At 38.1% G+C, this 24782-nt stretch overlaps 1 protein-coding gene, 1 long non-coding RNA gene and 2 pseudogenes across 2 annotated transcripts; 3 read left to right on the top strand and 1 right to left on the bottom strand.

Annotated features, from left to right (window-relative positions):
- Positions 1-395: 395 nt before the first annotated feature.
- LOC134204881 (uncharacterized) lies at positions 396-1235 on the top strand. The gene has a single exon (XM_062679687.1). The coding sequence runs from the start codon at positions 471-473 to the stop codon at positions 897-899; it is 429 nt and encodes a 142-aa protein (XP_062535671.1). The 5' UTR covers positions 396-470; the 3' UTR covers positions 900-1235.
- Positions 1236-4172: 2937 nt separating this feature from the next.
- On the bottom strand, positions 4173-5911 carry LOC134204884 (DNA helicase MCM8-like; annotated as a pseudogene).
- Positions 5912-18799: 12888 nt separating this feature from the next.
- Positions 18800-20061, top strand: LOC134204883 (uncharacterized). The gene is made up of 3 exons (XR_009977999.1): positions 18800-19255; positions 19318-19642; positions 19961-20061. It is a non-coding gene; the product is annotated as an uncharacterized LOC134204883 (long non-coding RNA).
- A 73-nt stretch (positions 20062-20134) lies between these two features.
- LOC134204886 (DNA helicase MCM8-like) lies at positions 20135-21568 on the top strand (annotated as a pseudogene).
- Positions 21569-24782: the final 3214 nt, after the last annotated feature.

The raw sequence follows: 24782 nt of genomic DNA on the forward strand, positions 1-24782 counted from the left end.
TCATGGTTTGCTAAGAGCGAAATTTCAGTTCAATGTCTGGAAGCAGTTACTGTCAAAATATTTATAGCATCCGCCATTATGGCGAGCGTGGAAAGCTGGATAGCCATTTAGTATGACTTCAAATCTATTTAGTTTAAAATTATTTCAGAGTGTGGGGAGTGACGGATTACAATAATTACAATCACTCGACCATTGAGAAGCCCCTCAATTCGAATCACGTCAGTTTGACAACAGTTGTCATTTCCATTTTTGTTTACCTCTGATGGTGTTTCTGATTCAAAAATCAGTAGATCACCGAAACGACCACAAGACAAAACCACAAGTAAGTTTTGGGGTCTTCCCTAAACACCCTTTCCAGGCAGAACGACTCCAAACATTCATGGCGACGAAATGCAGTTTGTTTTGATCCCGCAGGATTTAGTTAAATTTCTTAAGAATCTCTCCGTTTTTGTCGAATATCCATTACGAAAATGAATCCTACACTAATAGCCGTTATCATCTCTATTTTGTTTAGCTCAGCCCTCGCCATATGTTGCTATCAGTGTTCCTCACCGACGGATCCCAAGGGAGTGGACAATTGTGGCGCATACAAGAAATTCAATCGAACGCAGAATATTGCCATCAAGTGCAACAGCGATGAGTCAAACATGCCGGGTTCGTTCTGCATGAAGGTGGTACATCAGAGCCCTCGAGGATTTATCTGGGACGGCCGATGGCGTCAGGTGATCCGACGGTGCGCCTCGGTATCGGAAACTGGTGTCACCGGCGTGTGCAACTGGGGCGTCTACGAGAACGGGGTCTACTGGGAGGAGTGCTATTGTTGTTGCTGCCAATGGAATGGAAGGATCGGAGCCCTTCTGTCCGATTGCATATATGTATCTGCTCAGGCACAGGCATAAACTTTTCCAGTGTTTTTACTTTCTGTACCGGGCAGCGGAGCGTTTGTCGGTTTGTTTTCTGCTGCCGCAGTACCCATGGTAATGCAGGTGTTTAACAGTGTACAATACCATGGTGGTAAAATTTTGATCTACGCGTGCTGGAGTATATTCACAATACTTGCGCGCTGATGAGTATCTGTATTACACTAGTAGGGACAATATGCAATACAAAGTTCCATTCGCTAGCCTAGCATTGCGCACATCAGATTGTGAAGTTGTTTGACCAGTATGGTGGTAGCGGTTCAATCCAATAATACTGGAAACCAACATTGCATAACAATTAAACCCATTTTTTTTATGTCTATTATACTAATGACACACTGGTGGTATAAGTACCATGGTACAAGATTCTTGAAATGAGTACCATACTAATTATTGTCTTTATCAACGATAATCTTGGAATCATTTTCTTGTTCTCTTGTACCATGGTACAAATACCACAGGTGTGTCCTTAGTATTAAGGAGACTTTCAGCCCTAGGCTGGCTCGTCTCCGCAATCTAAATGTTCATTTTAAAGAAAATAAGTAAAAATTGTTCCTTTTAAAGCAAATATTATTATAATAAAACTTAGTTCAGCATCGGGAATTGAACCTTTCGACTTGCTTTGTAAACGCGTATCTTACCGCACGGCTAAGGAGGGCCCAACTTATACAAGAACCACAAAAACTGAATGGATTTTTTTACACTACCCACAAAGTGGATGATTGATTGATTGCTATTGCGATTGGGCTGATTGAATGATTGATTTAATGGATTGAGGCTTTATTGATTGATGGACTGCCGTCATACGCATAACTGCCCCATGTACATAAGATTCCCAGTAAACATGGGACAAATATGCGTATGATGGCAGTTGATTGATCAAATGAATGATTAATTGATTAATTGCTTGAATGATTGGGTTGATTGATTGATTGATCGAATAATATTGATTGATAGATTGATTGATTGGGTTGATAATTCGTTGATTGATTGATTGTTTGCGTTTATTGCGATTGATTGATTCGGTTGATTACGATTGATTGATTGGTTTATTGGTTTAATTGAATGATTGTTCAGGAATTGATTGAATGAATCATTGATTGAGTTGATTGCTTGATTGATAAATTGAACAAATGGTTGATTGGGATGTTAGTTGATGGAATGATTGGATTGATTGATTGAATAATTGGGTTGATTATTTATTGATAGTTGATTGAATGACTGATAGATTAATTGATTGAGATGATTGTTGGTTGAGTGATTAATTGATCGGGTTGATTGCTTGGCTTGATCGATTGTTTGAATGATTCATTGATTGATTGCTAAATTAATTGAAATGGTTGATTGATTGATTGTGTCTATTTTTCCGATGAAAAACTGGCCAGCGAACAGTTAAACATGTAGGTAGTAGTTTCGCCCTTCATCATTGTGTGACATAATCCAATATTCGTATAGTATTCCTCGGTTACAGCTCCCTCGAAGTCATCTCAGAGTTATTAAACAGAACATATATGCGGGCTGTTCATATACCACGTGGACAGCTTAGGTGGAAGAGAGGGTATGGGTATGGCGAGTGTTAAATCTGGAATAAGTCTGCAAAAGTTTTTGAAAAAAAAGGTGGTCATTCCTGCTTATACGCTTATACTTTATAAATGTACATACCTACATCAAGTTGTCATTGTATCGGATGAGCAAGTTGTGCACAATTTTAGCGAGATAACGAGATGCTTTGATACGCCACTCGAATGAAAGTCACAGCGCATTTCCATTGTTACCTCGGACCTGAAATCGACGGTTTGATCCATATGTGTCAGCCTAAAAGATGAGTGGATGAAAAACAATTAGAAACATAGAATATAAATATGCAAGTCGAAGCCGAATTGGAAATAATTGGAATTTCAATATGTTTTATATGGTGGACATCTAATGCGATGGTTTTTCTACAACTCTGCCTAATAGCCGTTGTTAGAATTCCACTAATAACGTAGTTATTGCCCTAGTTGCAGTAACTTTAACTAAATGATTGAATTTGTGTTATCATTCAGTATATGATTTATTGCAACTTCTAGCGCTATACCTCCGTTGTTAGAGAAATTCAAACAACAAACTGTTAGGCAGAGTTGTAGAAAAACCTTCAAACTTAAGTTCACCATATAACACATTTTAAAATTTAGCTTCTGAAATAATTTATTGATTGTTAAGAAAATTATGTTGAGCTTTTTAGTGGAATGTCTTCACTTGTCATAAGACTAGTCTGTACAATCCCATTGAATTCCACCACTTAAGTCGAGTCAAGTACAAGACACTGAAGACGGCCTTACTGTTGAGGTCGAAATACGTATCTGTCAAGATACAATTAAGTGGTGGAATTCAATGGGATTGTACAAACTCGTCTTTCATTTCATTTATTTAGTTAACATCTAAACAGATAACACTGAATCAACAATTTGACGCCACAATGCACGGTTCGAGGCCGCATCTCTCCAACCTCGGATCGATATGTGCTTAGTTTTGTTTGTGTAGTCAATTTACTCAACATTCTTCCATGTTTTCACAAAACAGTAAAAAAATTCATTCTGAAGAATCGATTTGTTTTCTAGATAAATAGTGTACGCAACAAATTAGATTCGAAAACTGATCAATTTTTGGCGAGACAAGTTCACTGGGTCAGCTAGTAGTTTTATAAATCTGACCAGATTAACACCATGGTCAAGTCAGGCCCTGTACCAAAATCTAGACAAGATAACTCCTCTTCTTTGAAAATTTCATGGCAATCGGACATAAATTGAATCCACACGGGTTATTTCTATATTGATTTATACACCTGTGTTCAGAATAATAGCAGCGGAGGCCGATTTTCATACGAAATAGTCAACTTTGACAAGCTGTAACTTCGTACTCCAATGACCGATTTTTGGCAGTGAACTACAAATACTACGAATCTTTCCTTCCATTCGTAGAAAAAAATACAGACTAGGTCAAACTGTTCAAAATAATAGCAGTTTTAGCTATTATTTTGAACAATTTGGCCTAGTGTGTAATATTTTAACGAGAGAAAGGAAAAAAATAGTTTATGTAAAATTCAACATATTTGTAGTTCACGGCCAAAATTTTAGCTCAATCGGTTTTCGGAGTACGACGTTACAGCTTGTCAAAGTTAACCATTTTGTATGAAAATCGGCCTTCGCTTATATTATTCTGAGCACAGGTGTAAGTCAGACCAAAACGGGATAAGCAAATTCTTCAAAAAAAATGTTGACAATTTAATTAACGCCAGTTGTATGCCAGTAGTACCAGCTACATTTAGTAATTCAATTTTAATTTTTCTTTTGCTAGTTTACGGAAAATAATATTTTTATCAATCTGTTTAATTACTTGAAGTCAAAAAAAAGTTGGAACAAATTGGCCACAATAACATTACTTACCCCTAATCAAACATGAATTTTAAAACAAATCGCGTCCTTTTTTGAGCAGAATTCTTGAACGAACAACGCGTCCCGCAGCCGATTGAAGTCCGGTCAAACACCAGCCATCAGCTCAGCCAGTGAGAAAATGGTCTTGTTCTCTGCGTTTCCACCTTAGGCTAGAGCAGGTTCTCTCGAAACGCTATACTAAACCGGTCTGGCTGATACCGGTACCATTCATCAAATGATTCGGCTCTAGATCACCAAAATCGTTGCAGAACACATCTATCATACTGTACCGCAGGATGGGGATCGCGTCTTGAGCGTGATGTAGAGTTGCTGTTTCAAGATCCATCCTGGCTCTAGCTTGTATGAGGCGTCGGGTCGTCACCTGAATAGAATCCATACCCTGCTGGTCCCGACGCATTTTGGCGTAAAAATGTCTTATTTCTAATGCCGCACATTTCGTCAACTTGGGATGGACCTTCTTACGTCCATACGGCATGTATTTCTGAATAAGTTCCAGCGGCAATAAATACATTTTTCATTAGCTCTGATTTTCAATCGTTCGTTAACAGGTGCTCCTTATTGTGAATAGTTATCATACCCATTCCGAAGAAACCCGGGGTTGTGGTTGTTGGAGTATCATATTCGTTGAACGTGAGCGCTAGCTAGTTGTTTAGGTAGGCATGCGGTCGATCAAGTTGAATGAAAATCAAATCGAGACAAGAGAGCTGGTTTTATTCGGAGATTTACTCATACGCTTTTTGATTTGTCGTTATGACCTAAAGAAAGATTGGCTGCCGCTAAGATACAAGTACCTGCGGATAGTAAACAAATAACTCCTCTAGCCAACTTGCTGCTCCATGGCTTCCAGCAATATCTGATGGTTTCCGGACATTTTAACAAATTCATCAATACTCTAAGCACTCTGATCTGCCAGTACTAATGCGCGCACTTTCAAGGGTCCCCCTGGGTATTTTTCTGTGCGAACAACCACCATCAGTCCAGCGTTAGAAGTACTATGTATTCCCACATACGAAAATGCTCCTTGGAGACACTACTGCACATGATTTGAATTTTCCAATGCCAGGATCGCCAATAATGAGAACATGAATCTCTAACCGGCGATCTTCAGTAACGTACGCTCCGACAAATAAGCCAAGTGATAGCGCAGTCTTTTTAATTTCAGGCCGTAAATCATGGGACACAACGGGCATGGGTCCGATCGAATCGAACATTCGAGTATTTCGAGCCTTCGAACTATTTTCCGCCGACCCTTCAAAAATCCAGTGATGGTGACCGTAATCGTCCAGACAAACTGCATCCTCTAACTCATGAGTGAGCTATATACCTCGATTCTTTAAAAACCTGACGATGTCCCAAACGAACACCGGGTATGAATTCCTGCAGTCGCACGATTTGAAAGGCTTCGGTTCGTGTAAAAATCGATGATCGTTGGGGGATAGAATTACTCCTTGCTTTACATCCTTCTCGACAGGATGTAGGAAGGGAAAACATTCCATTTGTTCGCCGTACAATATGCAGTTCCCATCCTGTATCATGGCATAATGAGAACGTCAGTAATGATCACCTAAAAAAATAAAATAATATTTTAGAAATATTTTTCCCCTAAAGACTAAAATAAGTTTCTTACCTGCAAACTCTAATTATAGTTCCCCGTACGGAAACTAACTGTCCAAAGATATTAATTTTTAATGCCGCAGATGAATCTCTGGTTCGTGACAAAAGTCACTGGTGTCACTTGATGGTCATGGTCAAAATTGGATCTGGGTTGTCCACTAAATCGTGTTGATAAGCTTAGAAAGCTCATGTATTAATGAGTAATCTGCTCTCCCTCACCAATGTCTTACTCGAACCAAAAGTTCTATTTGATCCTACCAGATTAGGTACAGCTCCGGAGACTAGCATAATGCCGTTGGGCTGCTCGTTTTTATTGCAATGTAGACTACCTGAAGACGATTCAGCTGAATCAATTTTAGAAAATTAGTTTTTAGCACTCCAAAATTAAGTGAAAAGAATTACTTACCATCCTGGGGTAGATAAATAAAGTTTCCATCCTGAATACCCGCACGTTTTTTTTCTATAGTCGGTAGTAGTAGCTGCTGCTGGGTTGCGAAACACTTGGTGACTGTAGGGAAGGCGTGCTACGTTCAATAATATTTACTATTTCTGCGCAGATCTGCATCGCTGTCTATCCGTCGACCCGGTCGTCAGATTTCCAATGTTATATTAGGGCATCTTCACCGTCACTATGGAAAATAATAAGGGTAAAATATTTTGTTACAAACAAAGTTCCACTTTTAGTATATACACTGGATTCTGTTTTTACACGATTTACATTGTTTTTCCAAATCTGCACTCATTCTAAATGTTTAACGAATAAATTAGCATGTAATTTTTCTTTAAATGAAAAGGATTTTTGAAACATGTTGCATGGTGGAAAGCCGAAATCACACGATCAAAAATACAAGCAAAAATAATTGAGCATCTAATGATCAAACTTAGCAGGTAGATGTTGTATTAGTTACCGTTTGTGGGGCACTTTTGGAGGACGCAATAGCAGAATATATCCCGTATCCGGGTTAATGACGTAGACCGTTGCTTCCAGATATACGAAACTTTATACGGATACTGTATCACGGAAAATACTTCTGCTGATCAATTAGTATACTAAGACGATCCCCACCGATGTGTATCCAAATGAGTGTCTAGTATAGGAACGAAAAGCGTTCATATTTTATTTATGCACTTGTTCTCGCACCGGTTGTTTCTATCAAGGTTGTTGAAGTGCAATCATGCTTCGCACCGGTGGTGAATATCCGGTTGCTATTGAGGCAAACACGGAAATAAATAAAATCAGGAAAAAAATATTATTTATTTTCAAATATTTCAGAACGCGCTCCAACTTTTGTAATATAAATATGTGCGTAATGCATTTTGTGATTATCAGATTAGCTAGACACACATCTGCTAGGTGGCGCTGGCTTATATGCAATAATTTAGTGAGCTGGATATCTCGAGATCTATAAGACTTAGAAAGATTTTGTCTTCTACAAAGTTGTTCGGGTAGCCATAACATTTATGATGGAGACTAGTTTAGTTTGGAATTCATACGCATAGCGGCGCTAGTGTATGAGAAATAACCTGTTAGGTTAAATATTTCTAAATCCGTTAGAGTTAGAAATTAGCCATCTTCTACAAAGTTATCCGAATTATCTGTTAGGTTGGTTATTATGTAAGATTTAAAAGGGTAGTCAAAACCAGAAGTTTAGTTTGAAACCGCAATACTCGTTGGCGCTCGAGTTGAGTCGAATCGAGTCAAGTACGAGACACTCAAGATGGTCTTACTGTAGTATCTGTCAAAGGTACAACCAAGTGGTGCAATTGTAAAATTATACGAACTCGTCTTATGGCAAGTTACTTTGTAGAATACGGCAATATTCTGAAAATTCCAGATTTTGAGGTATTTAATCTATCAGTTTATTTCTTATACACTAGCGCCGCTAAGCGATTGTGTTTAAAACTAAAACTTGCTTGCATCATGACGGTTTTCACCACCCGAACAACTTTGTGGAATACGGCAATCTCGACGGCAATATTCTAAAAATTTCAGTTTTCGAAATATCTAACCTTGCAGGTTATTTCTTATACACTAGCGCCACCAAGCGGTTATATCTTAATCTAAACCTGCGTTGGTCATAATGGTTTTGACCACCCGAACAACTTTGTAGAAAGCGGCAATATTCTAAAAATTACATATTTTGAGATGCCTGACCTATCAGGTTATTTCCAATACACTAGCGTCGCCAAGCGGTTGTATTATTAGCTAAACTTGTTTTTGTCATGATGGTTTTAATCATCCGAACAATTTTGTAGAAGACGGCAATATTCTTAAGATTTCAACTATCGAAATATTTAACCTTTTAGGTTATTTCCAATGAATCGCCTGCTTTGAGCGTGCTTATAGCGGCACACTAGGAGTTAACTTTCTGAAATTAGTATGGCGAAAGGCATCTATGTTCGATTTCTCAAAATTAAGCACCTTCATCGAAAAATATTTGGTAGGCGTAGTAGCGGGCACCTTTTTACATAACCGGTACCAAATAGTTTTTCATGAAAAGTTCCTAATTTTGAGAAAACCCGCATTAGATGTCTTTCGCCATACAAATTTCTGGCGGTTAACTCATGCTGGCTATTTTACGCATATACTATAGCGCCTGGATGTGGTAGCGGCGAGTAGAAAATCAGCCACTGCCAATAATTCATTCACTAGCGCCGCCAAGCGGTTGTATTTCAAATTAAACTTGTTTTTGTCATGATGGTTTTGACCACCCGAACAACTTCGTAAAAGACGCCAATATTCTAAAAATTCCAGATTTCGAGATATCTAACCTATCAGGTTATTTCATATGCACTAGCGCCGCCTATCAGTTGAAATCCAAACTAAACTGACCTCCATCACAATGGTTTTGATGATGAGTACCCGAACAATTTTTCAGCAGACGGCAGATTTTTTATTTATGGGTTACTTTATATTTCCGTGTGATGGTTTGGCCGAGGGTTTGGCAACGGTTGGAGCGGGTCGCCAAATTTGCCAACTCGCTATTCACCGAAGGTTGCGTTTACATTTCCCAAACCCGTTTACCAACGACCGGTGCGAGTTCGCGTCATGATAGAGGTTGCTATTTTGACTTTATTTACGCACTGGTGGGGATCGTCTAAACCGAGGGGCGGATCACTGTGAAATTTAGCTGAATCCAAAATACGTATTGATAAAAATGCGCTAAAAATATGCCAAATTATTTAATGCTTTAAAAAATGCACAAATGCGCTTCAAATGCGAATGAAATTGTAATGCGTTTAAAAATGCATCAGTGCGTTAAGGAATGCTCGTTGGATAAAATACATAATGCCTTGTAATGCAACAATTCGTTAGAAAATACGTTTTTTTACGAAGTGCGCTTAACTAATTTGACAGAAGTGGGCGCCATATTTTGATATTGTTATTTTGTAGCGGCGATAGTCGTAAACATTGACTTTTGCTACTAATTTCATGAAAATTAGATCTTTTTGACGATGTTTTCACCGCCATTTAGTAGAAGGCGCTGAATTTTACTTGTTCTTGGTGGCAGTTGGCAGAGAGCGTTCCTAAAGCCCCAAACGCAATACAACGGAACGGCGACGGAAACGGAAAATTTGACAGTTAGTCCATATATTTTCTGTCAAATTTGCCGTTTCCGTCGCCGTTCCGTTATATTGCGTTTGGGGCTTAACTATTGACGAATTTGCGAAAATATCTCGGAATGTAGGTTCGTTAGAGACATCATGGCCACTTTAAGATCAGTTTTGGAACCTGGAATACAACGCCACAAACTTCATGTTTTTGCAAAATGGCATGAATTCTGGGGGTATTTGGCGAGGTATTTGGTGCATGTGGTCTCATTCTGGAACATCTAAATATGATGATTTGCCAATTAAAGCGGATACTTTTAAGTCAAATCTAAATCCTGGCATATTCATCAGTTTCTGGTGATAGCTAACAGAGAGCGTATTTATTTATAGATTGTGACAAACGTCAAAACTTACATTTGCCCCTCCGACTTTTAACCTTTTCAAATATCAATGTCTATATCCATCATAATAAATCGATCAACAATGCATTAAAAATGTATATTCTTTGTACGAGGAAAGGGTACCGTTTCGCGCAGATCGATCGATGAGGATTTTACTCCAGAGTACGTCCGTAACGTGCTTGCAAGCCTATATCTTTAATCGATGTGCTGGAAAAGCTGCGTGAAGGAAAATCGAGAATTCCGTTTCGGGAGTCGGTGCGACAGTCACCAATCAAAACGATCTGCGTTTCCTGTATGAGAATTATACGATTTTTTCGGTATTTCCCACTTTCTTCATTCTTCATGGTCTTCTATCAGTGATGGGTTCTGATCTAACCGCCAAGGCTATTCCGCATGCTAATTTTGATTTGGGGCTGTCCACAAACCACGTAGACCGATGTTTCACATTTTCAAACCCCCCCGTCCCCCCTAGTAGACTTTCGTAGACTTTTCCGAAACCCGCCCCCCTTTGAAGTCTACGTAGACTTTTCAAATTTTTATAAAATCTTCTTCTATGGCTCTACATTACAATTGGAACATGTCCTGCTTTTTAACAAGTATTCTATTAGCATTTCCTCGGTTATTAATTGCAAGCTTTTCTATGCCCGCCATTGCATGAGTATGTATCTTGTGTGGCAAGTACAATGGATACACCACAGACAAACAGACGTAACACTAGAGAAATTACCATCGACCATGACTTCAACGAGCAATTTAAATTTGATTGATTGCGCGTTTCACAACTAGAGGCGCCAGCGTCGTAATCCTTCGAGTATGACATGCTCGCAAGATGATGATAGAGAAGTTGGGCGATAGATTTTTCAGAAAAAGGTTCAAGCTGTTACGTCTGTTTGTCTGTGGATACACTCTGCCCAGGGTGTCGAGAATGTTTCCAACCCGAAAACATCCTAGACCGGACCGAGAGTCAAACTTGATATCTCCGGATTGGCAATCCTACGCCTTTGTTCGCATGGCTACTGGAGACCGATTTTATATATCATATGCAGTTTTAAAAATATGGAGATCAAACACGTTTTAAGCTATTCAGATATTCAAATCAATTTCAATATGTAAATATTACAATATTACGCATCTGAACTATGATCCTCCAGGCCAGTTCAAATTTGTAGAAAACCGAACAATTTTCAGAACTTCGAAAAATTTCGGGTTGAAATAGCTAGAATGCCAAGTCAACATTCCAATATATTTTTCGTGGAAATATCGTAGAATTTCCTTACTGATAACCTTTAAAGTTTCCCGATAATACTCCAAAAGAACTTTCTGTGAAAATTTCCATGCTTTTCTTTTAAATTCCATGCAATATCTTGTTGAATAATCATCCGTTTAAATACCATGAATTTCCTTCTAAAATCCAAAAATACCCCGTTATTAGAAATTTTCAATAAAAATTCAAATTTATTTCCTGAAGTTATTTCAAGTTTAAACGAACATTTCCAAATGTTTCCAGTGGAATTCTAGAATAGTTTCCTACGATATTTTTAAATTTCTGTTTAAAATTTGCAGCAATTTCCACAATCCATAAAATTTTCCGAATCATTTCCCAAGGACATTCCGAAGAGTTTTGCTTATATGCAGGGCTGTTACAAACTGAACAAATTCCAATCCGCGAAATCTGCGACTAACAAAATGAAATCCGCGACTACAAAAACAAAGCCACGACAAACAAAAATAAGCGAATTATCACATTTCAATGCAAAATTTCAATACTTTGCTTTTAATCTATCAATGCTTTGATCAGTGGAAAAAATGAAGAATAATTATGCCGCATGACGTTTTGAATGGCGAATCAGAAATAGTTTTATGATGTATAAATAAATGGATTGTTGCATTCCTAATAGCCTAGCCTCCAGGCTTTCTCACTTCATAGAGTTTTGATGTCAAAGTTCACAGATTTTAATTTCACTGAAAATAAAGTACATGACGTTTCATACCAAGATACATTATTTTATCAAAAGAATAAACTTGTAAAACGTTATACGTTCAAGCAGAACTAACTTTCAAATGCAGCCAAAATCTTCTTCTTCTTATTGGCATTACATCCCCACACTGGGACAGAGCCGCCTCGCAGCTTAGTGTTCATTCAGCACTTCCACAGTTATTAACTGCAAGGTTTCTAAGCCAAGTTACCATTTTTGCATTCGTATATCATGAGGCTAGCACGATGATACTTTTATGCCCAAGGAAATCAAGACAATTTCCAATCCGAAAATTGCCTAGACCGGCACCGGGAATCGAACCCAGCCACCCTCAGCATGGTCTTGCTTTGTAGCCGCGCGTCTTACCGCACGGCTAAGGAGGGCCCAAAAGGGCAGTCAAAATAGTTGATGGTTATTTCACAGTTAATTCAAGGGTTTCGAGGCCTTCAGTAGCATGAATTTGGATATAGAGTGATAAAAACAGTTGACGACTCCGAACTCATGGTGGAACCAAAGTGGAAAGCCGCCAATTTGGATTCTACACACTAGAACTAACATCGATTCGAGGTTCTAAGTAGGTTAGATGGCGTTGGTCACACGTAGATCACAATTTGGTTAATGGTATTATTGAAGAGCAATAACTTGAAATATGTTAACTATTTAGAAACACAGATGACTAGAAACACAAAACAGATAGGTATCATAGAACGAACTGCAAATTTCAAAGTAGGCTTTTTGTGTAGCGACAATCGACGAACGGCACTCACGTATATCCAAGGCGAAAGATAGAGACAGCAAAGCATGCGATGCTACTCTGTCGTATGCGGGTTGTTCAGTAAAGCTTGACTTCCACCGCTAGGTTCGCTAGCGTTCCAAAATCATGGAAGGACCACATTCCACAGCAAAGATGCCTATATGTTATGTGCTAGAAACCTTACGCTACCTTTTGACAGGGCAAGTGAATTGAACAACGCAGTTGAATTCAATGGGCATGCCAAAAGTTGAACATGTCAAAACAAACAAAAGTCAACTTTCTTTTTGAACTTATAGCGCTTAAAATGTCCTATAACTTTGTCTAACAGGACAATGCTGATAAAATAGTCTGACACGTGAGAGGCAAAATGTTATTTAAAAAGCGACATTTTGAAAAGATTCCACTCATGCCTTAAGCCTCAGCTTTATATTTAGAGCAATGTACCTTTGGTTAAAAATATAAGACTAACAGGCTTCTAAAAAAGTTATAGACAATTTAGGGCACGAGCGAACGAAGAAACGATGAACTTTGGACTTTGGGCTAAATGGCAGAAACGCTTTTTACCGAAAAAATATCTAATCAAGCAATAATGGTAATTGGACTCTCCAATCAAACATTTATATTCGCTCAATCGATTCTTCAATTCATTCAAGATAAACCTTCCCAAGAATTCATATTTTTTTACGCCTTCAACTATTATTAAAATTCAAAACAAGAAATCAAAAAAGATCTGTTGACAAACTTGACCTAACATTCGCGATTTTGAACCAACATCAGGCGAATCATTCTGGCCCGCAACACTTTTCAGTTTATGTTTCGATTTTTAAAAAAATATGGATTCTTCGGGAAAGTTGACCTCAAACGAATCAAAGAATTGACTGAGACTATAAAAAGAGATACAATGTTTGAAGGGAAAGATGGCAAATAATTGGAATAGGCAGCCAGGAGTACTGGGAGTCACTATGGAGCAGAACTTGATGAAGCAGAAGGTCGGAAAGATGAAGCGTCTCTCCATCGCTAAACCGAGTGGACCAGTACTGGAAAAGGTCGTGATCGTCATAAGACAGAGAGCAAAGCGCCTTTTTCTATTTCAGGCAACCAAAGAATCGTGGGTACTTTGATCAATTTCGCATGAAAGGCAGTCATGAAAGGATGTTGTGCTTTATTTTTAAATTAAAATTTCTAAGTTATTTTAATAGATACATGCGAAAAATAGTGACTAGTCGATAAATTAATCATACTTCTTTAATTCACCGAGTTGAAAGTGAAAACTAAACACTAAAATAAAGCAGATATTGCATACTTTCATGACCTGTCCCGGAACCAATATTTTTTGAGATTTTTGTAGCATGCCATTCATCCTTCGAGTTTCAATAGATTTTGAAAGGGACAGATATGTAAACATCGGGTGACATCTCTTATTGAAAATGAGAAATTCCAGTACTGGAGTGGACTGAGTTGATAACAACCAGCATAATTTCGTGTGATATTTAACCTGCATGCTTTAGCTCATTTCCGGCGGTCCCAGGTGCGAAATTCAATGCGTTTAATTCGGTCAATATCACCCTTGGAGAGAAAAATAGACAAAATGTCAAGCCCCAAATTGTAAATTGTAAATTGCTTACTTCTCATACACTCATATAAAAAACATTAACATTTTGAATTTTAGAGAGAGTATAAATATAAATCCGCGATTTTCGCGACAACGTTTAACGGAACCGCGATTTTCGCGACTGGAAGAGCAAATCCGCGACAAATCCGTGAAATTCGCGAAAAACGCGAAAATCGCGAAATTCGCGACTGCTGTAACAGCCCTGTATATGTCTAAAGAATTCCTCGCAAAAAAAAAACGAAGAATTACCGAAATAAGGAAAAGTTTCCCAGGGACTTCTTAGAAAATCTCCAGAGGAAATTCTGAAGGGTTTCTGCCCCCCAAGTTTTAAAGAATGTCTTATTGGAAATTCAAATGACTTTTCTTTGATATTCCAAAGTGCTTCCTCTGTAAATTTTAAAGAATTTTCCGTTGATGTCGTACTATAATTTCCCGTGAAAATTCTTAAGATTCACTTGTCGTTTCCATAGAAGTTCCTGCCAAAAATCAAAAGATATTCTAGTAGAATTTGCATTATAAAATCGGAGAGGAAATTAACAAAAAATAGAAAGTTTTTATAGAACACTTCGGAGAATTTTCCTGCTCAACATAGAAGAATTTCTAGGTAAAATCCATGATAGTTTTAAGCCGTAGTTCAGCAAAAAAAACCTTTAAAATTGTCAGATAAAAATGAGGATCAAAACGAAAAATCATCATTCGATAAATTGATGATTGATTGATTGTTTCTTGTGTTTAAAATGTGAGAAAATGTTTGATAATGAAATCCCTGCTTTGATTTTTACAATTGAGGTGATAAGAGAGCGTAAAATTTGATTCCAGTTTTCAAATTTAGTAAAACCCAACCTCACTTTCAATTGCCAATCAAACAAGTGAACTTTCCATAAAGCTGCTGCATAAATTGTCACCGAAAAAAAAAGTCTACGTGGACTTTTGGTATATCCCCCCGTCCCCCTTCGTAGACTAACGTAGACTTTTTTGAAACCTCTCCCCCCCTCAAGAGTCTACGTGGTTTATGGACAGCCCCTTTGATAAACATTCTGCATGATGAGTAGTTCGACTCATTCCCAGCGAAAAGTGTGTTGACAACAACAAGCTCCGTGCTGGATGTTCTGGATAAGATATCCGGTGCTTTGGTCATCACGTAATTCGAATCGTTCACAAAAACAATCATTTAGTAGCACGGGCCTAACGCAGCGCATTTGTTGTCGGCGCTGGCAACTTTAATGGAAAATCTAAACTGATTCAGGACGTCAAAGCCTTGGTCGCCAATCCGAAACGTTCACCTAACGCTTCAGTTCAGTTCGAGATTATTTGAATTACAAAAAATATCTGATCCAAGAAAAGAAAAAACTATTTACATCAACAAGTTTACGTCAAAATTGAAATACAAAACCAAAACGAAAGCTGTTTTGATTATTATTGCATTGTACAATATTCAAATGCGTATACTTATGCATCAATGCATTGTGAAATGCATCAATGTGTACTCCATTGCATCAATACTCAAATGCATTTCAAAAATGCTCAAAAATACGCAAATGCGTTCATAAATACTTGCGACTGCTTCGAAAATGCGAGTGATCCGCCCCTCGGTCTAAACAGTATTTTATAAACACAAGATCATAACTAGATTATTAGCCAAATACTTAATTGTAAATTCGATTTCTTTAATCAATTATTTCCGAAAAATTCAAACACGCACTGGCAAAAGCGTTTGCAAAAAGATAATGGCGAGAGCAATTTTTTTTAATGTATGCACGATTCAAAACCGAAACGACAACGCAAGGTGAGGGAGAAAAACAAACAGACAAACTGTCAAAACGTCGAGAGGGGTAAGTCAGCGCTCGTAAAATATATTTATGTAATGTAATTCGTCACCCACGAGGGGTATTTTCTTCAAAATGAAGAAGAAGACATGGTGCCCGATTTTCTGATGGCTTTGTACCGGACATTTCGGTCTATGTATTCGTCAATGATAATATTATAAAATTGCTTTAAACATGAATTCCTTCATTTCAATTAATACCTAGATGCAGCACCCTGGAGGAAAGAGGCAACAGCAAGAAACTTGGTCGTCGCGAAATTGTGGACACCGCGACCATTGACGAATACATAGACCGAAATGTCCGGTACAAAGCCATCAGAAAATCGGGCACCATGTCTTCTTCTTCATTTTGAAGAAAATACCCCTCGGGGTGACGAATTACATTACATAAATATTTTACGAGCGCTGACTTACCCCTCTCGACGTTTTGACAGTTTGTCTGTTTGTTTTTGTTTGTTTGTCAAAAAAAAACTTGCTCCCGTCATTATCTTTTTGCAAACGCTTTTGCGCTCGAATTTACAATTAAGAGATGCCTGTATTTGACTAATAATCTAGTTATGATCTTGTGTTTATAAAATACTGTTTAGTATACTAATTGACCAGCAGAAGTATTTTCCGTGATGCAGTTCCGAAAGGCCAAAAGTGTCGTATACATATCTGGAACTCTGGAAGCAACGTTCTACGTCATTAACCCGGATACTGGATATATTCAGCTATTGCGTCCTCCAAAAGTGCTCCACAAACGGTAACTACTACAACATCTACGTGCTAAGTTTGACACAATTGCACAATTATTTTTGCTTGTATTTTGATCGTGTGATTTCGGCTTTCCACCAAAATCTTTGCGACATGTTTCAAAATCCTTTTCATTTAAAGAAAATTTACATGCTAATTTATTCGTTAAACATTTAGAATGAGTGCAAAATTGGAAAAACAATGTAAATCGTGTAAAAACAGAATCCAGTGTATACTAAAAGTGGAACTTTGTTTGTAACAATATTTTACCCTTATTATTTTCCATAGTGACGGTGAAGATGCCCTAATATAACATTGGAAATCTGACGACCGGGTCGACGGATAGACAGCGATGCAGATTGTAGTGATTATGGTAGATATTGATAAATTGTTTAATAAACGAATATGTATAATTTTAATATAGTTTTGAAAGTAAACTATTCGATATGCTACTCTATTTGAACGAGAACAAATATGAACGAGAACGATATATTTTGCCTAAAAATGTAGGCACCCTATAGTCTGACACAGCAACGAGTTGCGAGAGTGAATCGTTGCCATGGAAAGGAGTTGGATGTTTGGAATTCAGTTTGCTAACGACTTTTGTGACGACAACACGAAGCTTCATACACCGGTCGTTTGCTTCAAATTTTTAGTTTTCGGCTGATGCGTTTTGTGCGGGATACGACATGACGCAGTCGGTAGAACTTTTGTTTTATAACTGGCACATAAAAATGGTGCTTGCCACATCCATTAATGTGCTAGTTACTTGGTAAGTATGCTCACATTTAATTTTGTGGATTTATGTTGAAAAAAGTAATGCATTGCGGAGCGAGTAGGTCTCCGAAATCAAAGAATATAATACCGAAGCGAGCAGGTCTTCGAGTGTAAAAAAAAGATAATCCTGGAGCGAGCAGGTCTCCCGAGGATAGAAAAAAGTTACCGAAGCGAGCAGGTCTTCGAGGGCTTAAAAAAATTAATCCCGGAGCGAGCAGGTCTCCCGAGGATAGAAAAAAAAGTTACCGGAGCGAGCAGGTCTCCGAGGCATTTTTTGTTTGTGTATTCCGGAGCGAGCAGGTCTCCGTGGCATTTTTTTTTGTTTATTCCGGAGCGAGCAGGCCTCCGAGGCATTTTTTTTGCTTATGCCGGAGTAAGCAGGACTCCGATGTATTTTTTGTTTATCCCTGCGAGAGTGGGACTCCGTTCCATTTGACGTAGGATACCGTCTGTGTATTCTTTACAGGTACACTTTGCGAATGCGGAAATGGAAAAGCAACATGAAATTAAAATACATTGAGAAAAATAATAATATAGATTATATATGTCGTTTATGATATTTTATTTAGAGACTGGATTCGAAAAAAAGTGAGTTTATTTGGCCGATTTGATCAGATTAGATTTCAAGTCGGAAATCGGGTTCGGGGTGATTTAGTTATCCGATTTGGATTTGGCGATCTTATTAGGAGATTTGATTCGGAGCTGTGAAATTTGATTTGAAGATTGATCTTGGATGAAATACTAAATAGAATATTAGTTCCTCTAGGATTGAATTTGGTAATTCCATTGGGAAATTGTATATGGGTGTTGGATCTGAAGTGAATCAATGTGATTCTAAAATTTGGATACAAGATAATGTAATCAGATTGGATAGATGGATACGGAAGTGGTTTTGAAGGATAGATTAAAAAAACTAAATTTAAGAATTCAGTTTGAAAAAAATTAGTGAAGTTCATCAACGTTGTTAACGAATAACGAATTTCGATAATTCAAGTTGTATACTGTTGTTGTTATTAGTTTGCAACAGTTGGTAAATTTAACTGCAACATTATTTTTGTTGTTGCATTTTTCAAAAACTCTGTGAGATGCAAACTAATCTATATATTATATGAATATTCATAGTTTCATGATAGCAGATATTCTAATAAAGAGTAGAGAAGAGAAAGGATGTAGTGATTATGGTAGATATTGATAAATTGTTTAATAAACGAATATGTATAATTTTAATATAGTTTTGAAAGTAAACTATTCAATATGCTACTCTATTTGAACGAGAACAAATATGAACGAGAACGATATATTTTGCCTAAAAATGTAGGCACCCTATAGTCTGACACAGCAACGAGTTGCGAGAGTGAATCGTTGCTATGGAAAGGAGTTCGATGTTTGGAATTCAGTTTGCTAACGACTTTTGTGACGACAACACGAAGCTTCATACACCGGTCGTTTGCTTCAAATTTTTAGTTTTCGGCTGATGCGTTTTGTGCGGGATACGACACAGATCTGCGCAGAAATAGTAAATATTATTGAACGTAGCACGCCTTCCCTACAGTCACCAAGTGTTTCGCAACCCAGCAGCAGCTACTAATACCGACTATAGAAAAAAAAACGTGCGGGTATCCAGGATGGAAACTTTATTTATCTACCCCAGGATGGTAAGTGATTCTTTTCACTTAATTTTGGAGTGCTAAAAACTAATTTTCTAAAATTGATTCAGCTGAATCGTCGTCAGGTAGCAACATTGCAAAAAAACGAGCAGCCCAACGGCATTATGCTAGTCTCCGAAGCTGCATAATCTGGTAGGATCAAATAGAACTTTTGGTTCTAGTTAGACATTGCTGAGGGAGAGCAGATTACTCATTAATACATGAGCATAGAAAACTTATCAACAGGATTTAGTGGACAACCCAGAGCCAATTTTGACCATGACCATCAAGTGACACCAGTGACTTGTCACGAACCAGAGATTCATCTGCGGCAATAAAAAATAATAGCTTTGGAAAGTTATTTTCCGTACGGGGAACTTCAGTTAGAGTTTGCAGGTAAGAAACTTATTTTAGTCTTTAGGGGAATTACACATAGGGGAACTGTTCCGATCTCCATCTCACTGTACATATATCCATCTCATCGCTAAACAAAGAAATACGGCATCAAATTAGTCGCTTCTTTTTGTCAACATTCGTGTTCACTGCTGAAAAATCACAAAATAATAAACAAACCAAATTCCTTTCCATTGCTTTGTTTTTGATGGGATGGAAATAGGAGCTATGAGATGAAGTGGCGAACCGTTCCCTATTTGAGGAATTCAATATAATAGCATACATAAAAAATATTTCTAAAATATTATTTTATTTTTTTAGGTGATCAATATTGACGTTCTCATTATGCCATGATATAGGATGGGAACTGCAAGTTGTACGGCGAACAAATGGAATGTTTTCCTTCCTACATCCTGTCGAGAAGGATGTAAAGCAAGGAGTAATTTTATCCCCAGCGATCATCGATTTTTACGCGAACCGAATCCTTTCAAATCGATGCGACTGCAGGAATCCATACTCGGTGCTCGTTTGGGACATCGTCAGGTTTTTTAAAGAATCGAGGTATAGAGCTCACTCATGAGATAGAGGGTGCAGTTTGTCTGGACGATTACGGTCACCATCACTGGATTTTTAAAGGGTCGGCGGAAAATAGTTCGAAGGCTCGAAATACTCGAATGTTCGATTCGATCGGACCCATGCCCGTTGTGTCCCATGATTTACGGCCTGAAATTAAAAAGACTGCGCTATCACTTGGCTTATTTGTCGGAGCGTACATTACTGAAGATCGCGCACATTAGTACTGGCAGATCAGAGTGCTTAGAGTATTGATGAATTTGTTAAAATGTCCGGAAACCATCAGATATTTCTGGAAGCCATGGACCAGCAAGTTGGCTAGAGAAGTTATTTGTTTACTATCCGCAGGTACTTGATCTTAGCGGCAGCCAATCTTTCTTTAGGTCATAACGACAAATCAAAAAGCGTATGAGTAAATCTCCGAATAAAACCAGCTCTCTTGTCTCGATTTGATTTGATTTTCATTCAACTTGTTCGACCGCATGCCTACCTGAACAACTAGCTAGCGCTCACGTTCAACGACTATGATACTCCAACAACCACAACCCCGGGTTTCTCCGGAATGGGTATGATACCTATTCACAATAAGGAGCACCTGTTAACGAACGACTGAAAATCAGAGCTAATGAAAAATGGATTTATTGCCGCTGAAACTTATTCAGAAATACATGCCGTATGGACGTAAGAAGGTCCATCCCAAGTTGACGAAAGATGACATTAGAAATAAGACATTTTTACGCCAAAATGCGTCGGGCCCAGCAGGGTATGGATTCTATTCAGGTGACGACCCGTCAGCTTGAGACTTTTGTACGCCTCACACAAGCTAGAGCAAGAGCTAGAGCCAGGATGGATCTTGAAACAGCAACTCTAAATCACGCTCAAGACGCGATCCCCATCCTGCGGTACAGTATGATAGATGTGTTCTGCAATGATTTTGGTGATCTAAAGCCGAATCGTTTGATGAACGGTACCGGTATCAGCCAGACCGGTTTATTATAGCGTTTCGAGAGAACCTGCTCTAGCCTAAGGTGGCAACGCAGAGAACAAGACCATTTTCTCACTGGCTGAGCTGATGGCTGGTGTTTGACTGGATTTCAATCGGCTGCTGGACGCGTTGTTCATTCAAGAATTCATGCTCAAAAAAGGACGCGATTTGTTTTAAAATTAATGTTTGATTAGGGGTAAGTAATGTTATTGTGGCCAATTTGTTCCAACTTTTTTTGACTTCAAGTAATTAAACAGATTGATTAAAAATAATGTTATGATTAACCGTAAACTAGCAAAAGAAAAATTAAAATTGAAATACTAAATGTAGCTGGTACTACATACAACTGGCGTTAACATGCCAACATTTTATTTGAAGAATTTGCTTATCCCGTTTTGGTCTGACTTACACCTGTGCTCAGAATAATAGGAGGCCGATTTTCATACAAAATGGTCAACTTTGACAAGCTGTAACGTCGTACTCCGAAAACAGATTGAGCTAAAATATTGGCAGTGAACTACAATTATGTTGAATTTTACATAAACTTATTTTTCCTTTCTTTAAAATATTACACTAGGTCAAATTGTTCAAAATAATAGCTAAAACTGCTATTATTTTGAACAGTTTGATTCTAGTGTATTTTTTTAACGAGTGGAAGGAAAGATTCGTAGTATTTGTAGTTCACTGCCAAAATTTTTATTTTCGGTCATTGGAGTACGAAGTTACAGCTTGTCAAAGTTGACTATTTTGAATGAAAATCGGCCTCCACTGCTGTTATTCTAAACACAGGTGTATAAATCAATATAGAAATAACCCGTGTGGATTCAATTTATGTCCGATTGCCATGAAATTTTCAAAGAAGAGGAGTTATCTTGTCTAAATTTTGGTACAGGGCCTGACTTGACCATGGTGTTAATCTGGTCAGATTTATAGAACTACTAGCTGACCCTGCGATTTTGTCTCGCCAAAATTGATCAGTTTTCGAATCTAATTTGTTGCGTACACTATTTATCCAGAAAACAAATCGATTCTTCAGAATGTTTTTATTTTTTACAGTTTTGTGAAAACATGGAAGAATGTTGAGTAAATTGAGTACACAAACAAAACTAAGCACATATCGATCTTTCCATTATCGAATGATAATGCCATCTTCGTGTTATAAATATACAAGTTCCCGGAACATCCGGAGCCATGTTCTGGTGAACCAATAGTATCAAAACTGACTTCTGATACTGGTAAATAATGATTGAGCACGTTTGCATTTCCATTCTGGGCACTTCACTCCAATACATATATCAATCTATTTATCTATATAATCTATATATCAAAACGACCACGCATCACGCAAGGACAGGCAGCTCAATGTTCTCGTAGACGCCCCAGTTGCACACGCCGGTGACACCAGTTTCCGATACCGAGGCGCACCGTCGGATCACTTGACGCCATCGGCCGTCCCAGAGAAATCCTCGAGGGCTCTTATGTACTACCTTCATGCAAAACGAACCCGGCATGTTTGACTCATCGCTGTTGCACTCGATGGCAATATTCTGCGTTCGATTGAATTTCTTGTATGCGCCACAATTGTCCACTCCATTGGGATCCGTCGGTGAGGAACTCTGATAGCGTATGGCGAGGGCTGAGCTAAACAAAATAGAGATGATAACGGCTATTAAGCCCTAAACGCAATACAACGGAACGGCGGCGGAAACGGCAAATTTGACAGAAAATATATGGGCTGTCATATTTTCCGTTTCCGTCGCCATTCGTTGTATTGCGTTTGGGGACAAACTGGATTTCGTCGCCATGAATGTTTGGAGTCGTTCTGCCTGGAAAGGGTATTTAGGAAGACTCAACAATTCTTTCCAATATTTTCATCGTTTCGTTTAGTTCATTTCATGTAGCGTCGGTTTGGTTTGCGTTCTACGATTTCTGATGCTCTCTGTTACATAATTAAGAATTTTCTTGCACCACTTCCGGTAGGATCTTTGCTGCTCCGAACCATGTAGTATCCTGTTATACACAGCAAAAATAAATATCACTGATAAATAAACATAAGGGTATTGCCGATTTCACCAATTTGAAGAGTTAGGGTCTGTTCACAAATTACGTAACGCTTTTGGGGGGAGGGGGGAGGTCCAACTTGCGTTATACTTTGTTACACCAAAAGGTGGGGGAGGGGGTGGGTACTACCAAATGTTACGCATAACGCGAAAAATTATTAATTTTGAATGCTTTTTGAATCACTGATAATCACTTAAGTAGGTATTATTGCTGACATGTTTTGATCAAGACGATGAATACGCAACCTATCCTCTTCACTATCATACTAGCCATAATTGTCCCATGCTAGTCTTTGTAGTTTTTTAGTTTTTATCTCAAAACCGGCTGTTTTGATGTGTTTTTTTCAATTCTAAAAGACAGTGATTAAACCTTCAAATCAAGCCAAAGCTCGTAAATAGTTCAATTTAAAAATGATATGTCTATCGTTATCGCATAAGTCATTAGCGAAATCAAGCTCATAGTGAGACTGATATGCGTAAAAACACCAAGCGAATATTGTATTTCTCGACAGAACAGCTCCGATAAACTATTTGAAAGGTCATGGTCACAAATTCTGTTTTCGCTTCTACTAGCTGCGTTTTTAATATTCTTGATTTTTGATCATGTGCCGTTCCTATTCTAACAGTGTTCAAAAAATACTAAAACCCACACAGAAGGAAAAAACCCAGATTAATCCACCTAGCGGTGATGATGCCTTTCTCGTGCGGGAAAAAATAGTATTTTGGGCATTACTTCTGAGCCCATTGTCCGATCAATTTTCAATAGGAAACAATGGGGCAGGATTCTGCGTCGAATGCAGCCTGTTGTAAGGGAATCCGTTTAGGGTAAGTGCATTAAAAGTGAACTAGACTTTTTTACGATTTTTTTTTTCTGAGAAAAAGTATTTTGGCCATAACTACCAAGTCCATTGTCTAATCCGTCCAATTTTCAATAGGGAACAATGGGGCAGGATACTGCGTCGAATGCAGCCTGTTGTGAGGGAATCCGTTCAGGGTAAGTGCATTAAAAGTGAGCTAGACTTTTTTACGCGCTTTTTTATGAGAAAAAGTATTTTGGCCATAACTTCCAAGCCCATAGTCCGATCCGGCCAATTTTCAATAGGAAACAATGGGGCAGTATACTGCGTCGAATGCAACCTAAATTGGTTGAGGGTAAGTGCAAAAAAAGTGAGCTAAAATTTTTGCTCTTTTGGTGCGCACACACACACACATACACACAGACATCACCTCAATTCGTCGAGCTGAGTTGATTGGTATATAACACTATGGGTCTCCGGGCCTCCTATAAAAAGTTCATTTTTGGAGCGAACATATAGCCTTTACGTATACTTAGTATACGAGAAAGGCAAAAATAGCAAATATACAACATTCGTCACCAAATTTCACTTTCAGACCACATCTAAATTATTGTACTTACGATTATCTTTCGGTAGCAATCCAAATTTTAATTTTAAACTCACTATTTAAAAAAAAACTGGAAAAAATTAAAAAAGCATCCTACACTTGAAAATCCTCGAGCCCGAGG

This window comes from Armigeres subalbatus, unplaced genomic scaffold (assembly GCF_024139115.2).
Source record: "Armigeres subalbatus isolate Guangzhou_Male unplaced genomic scaffold, GZ_Asu_2 Contig941, whole genome shotgun sequence".
NCBI classification, from domain to species: domain Eukaryota; kingdom Metazoa; phylum Arthropoda; class Insecta; order Diptera; family Culicidae; genus Armigeres; species Armigeres subalbatus.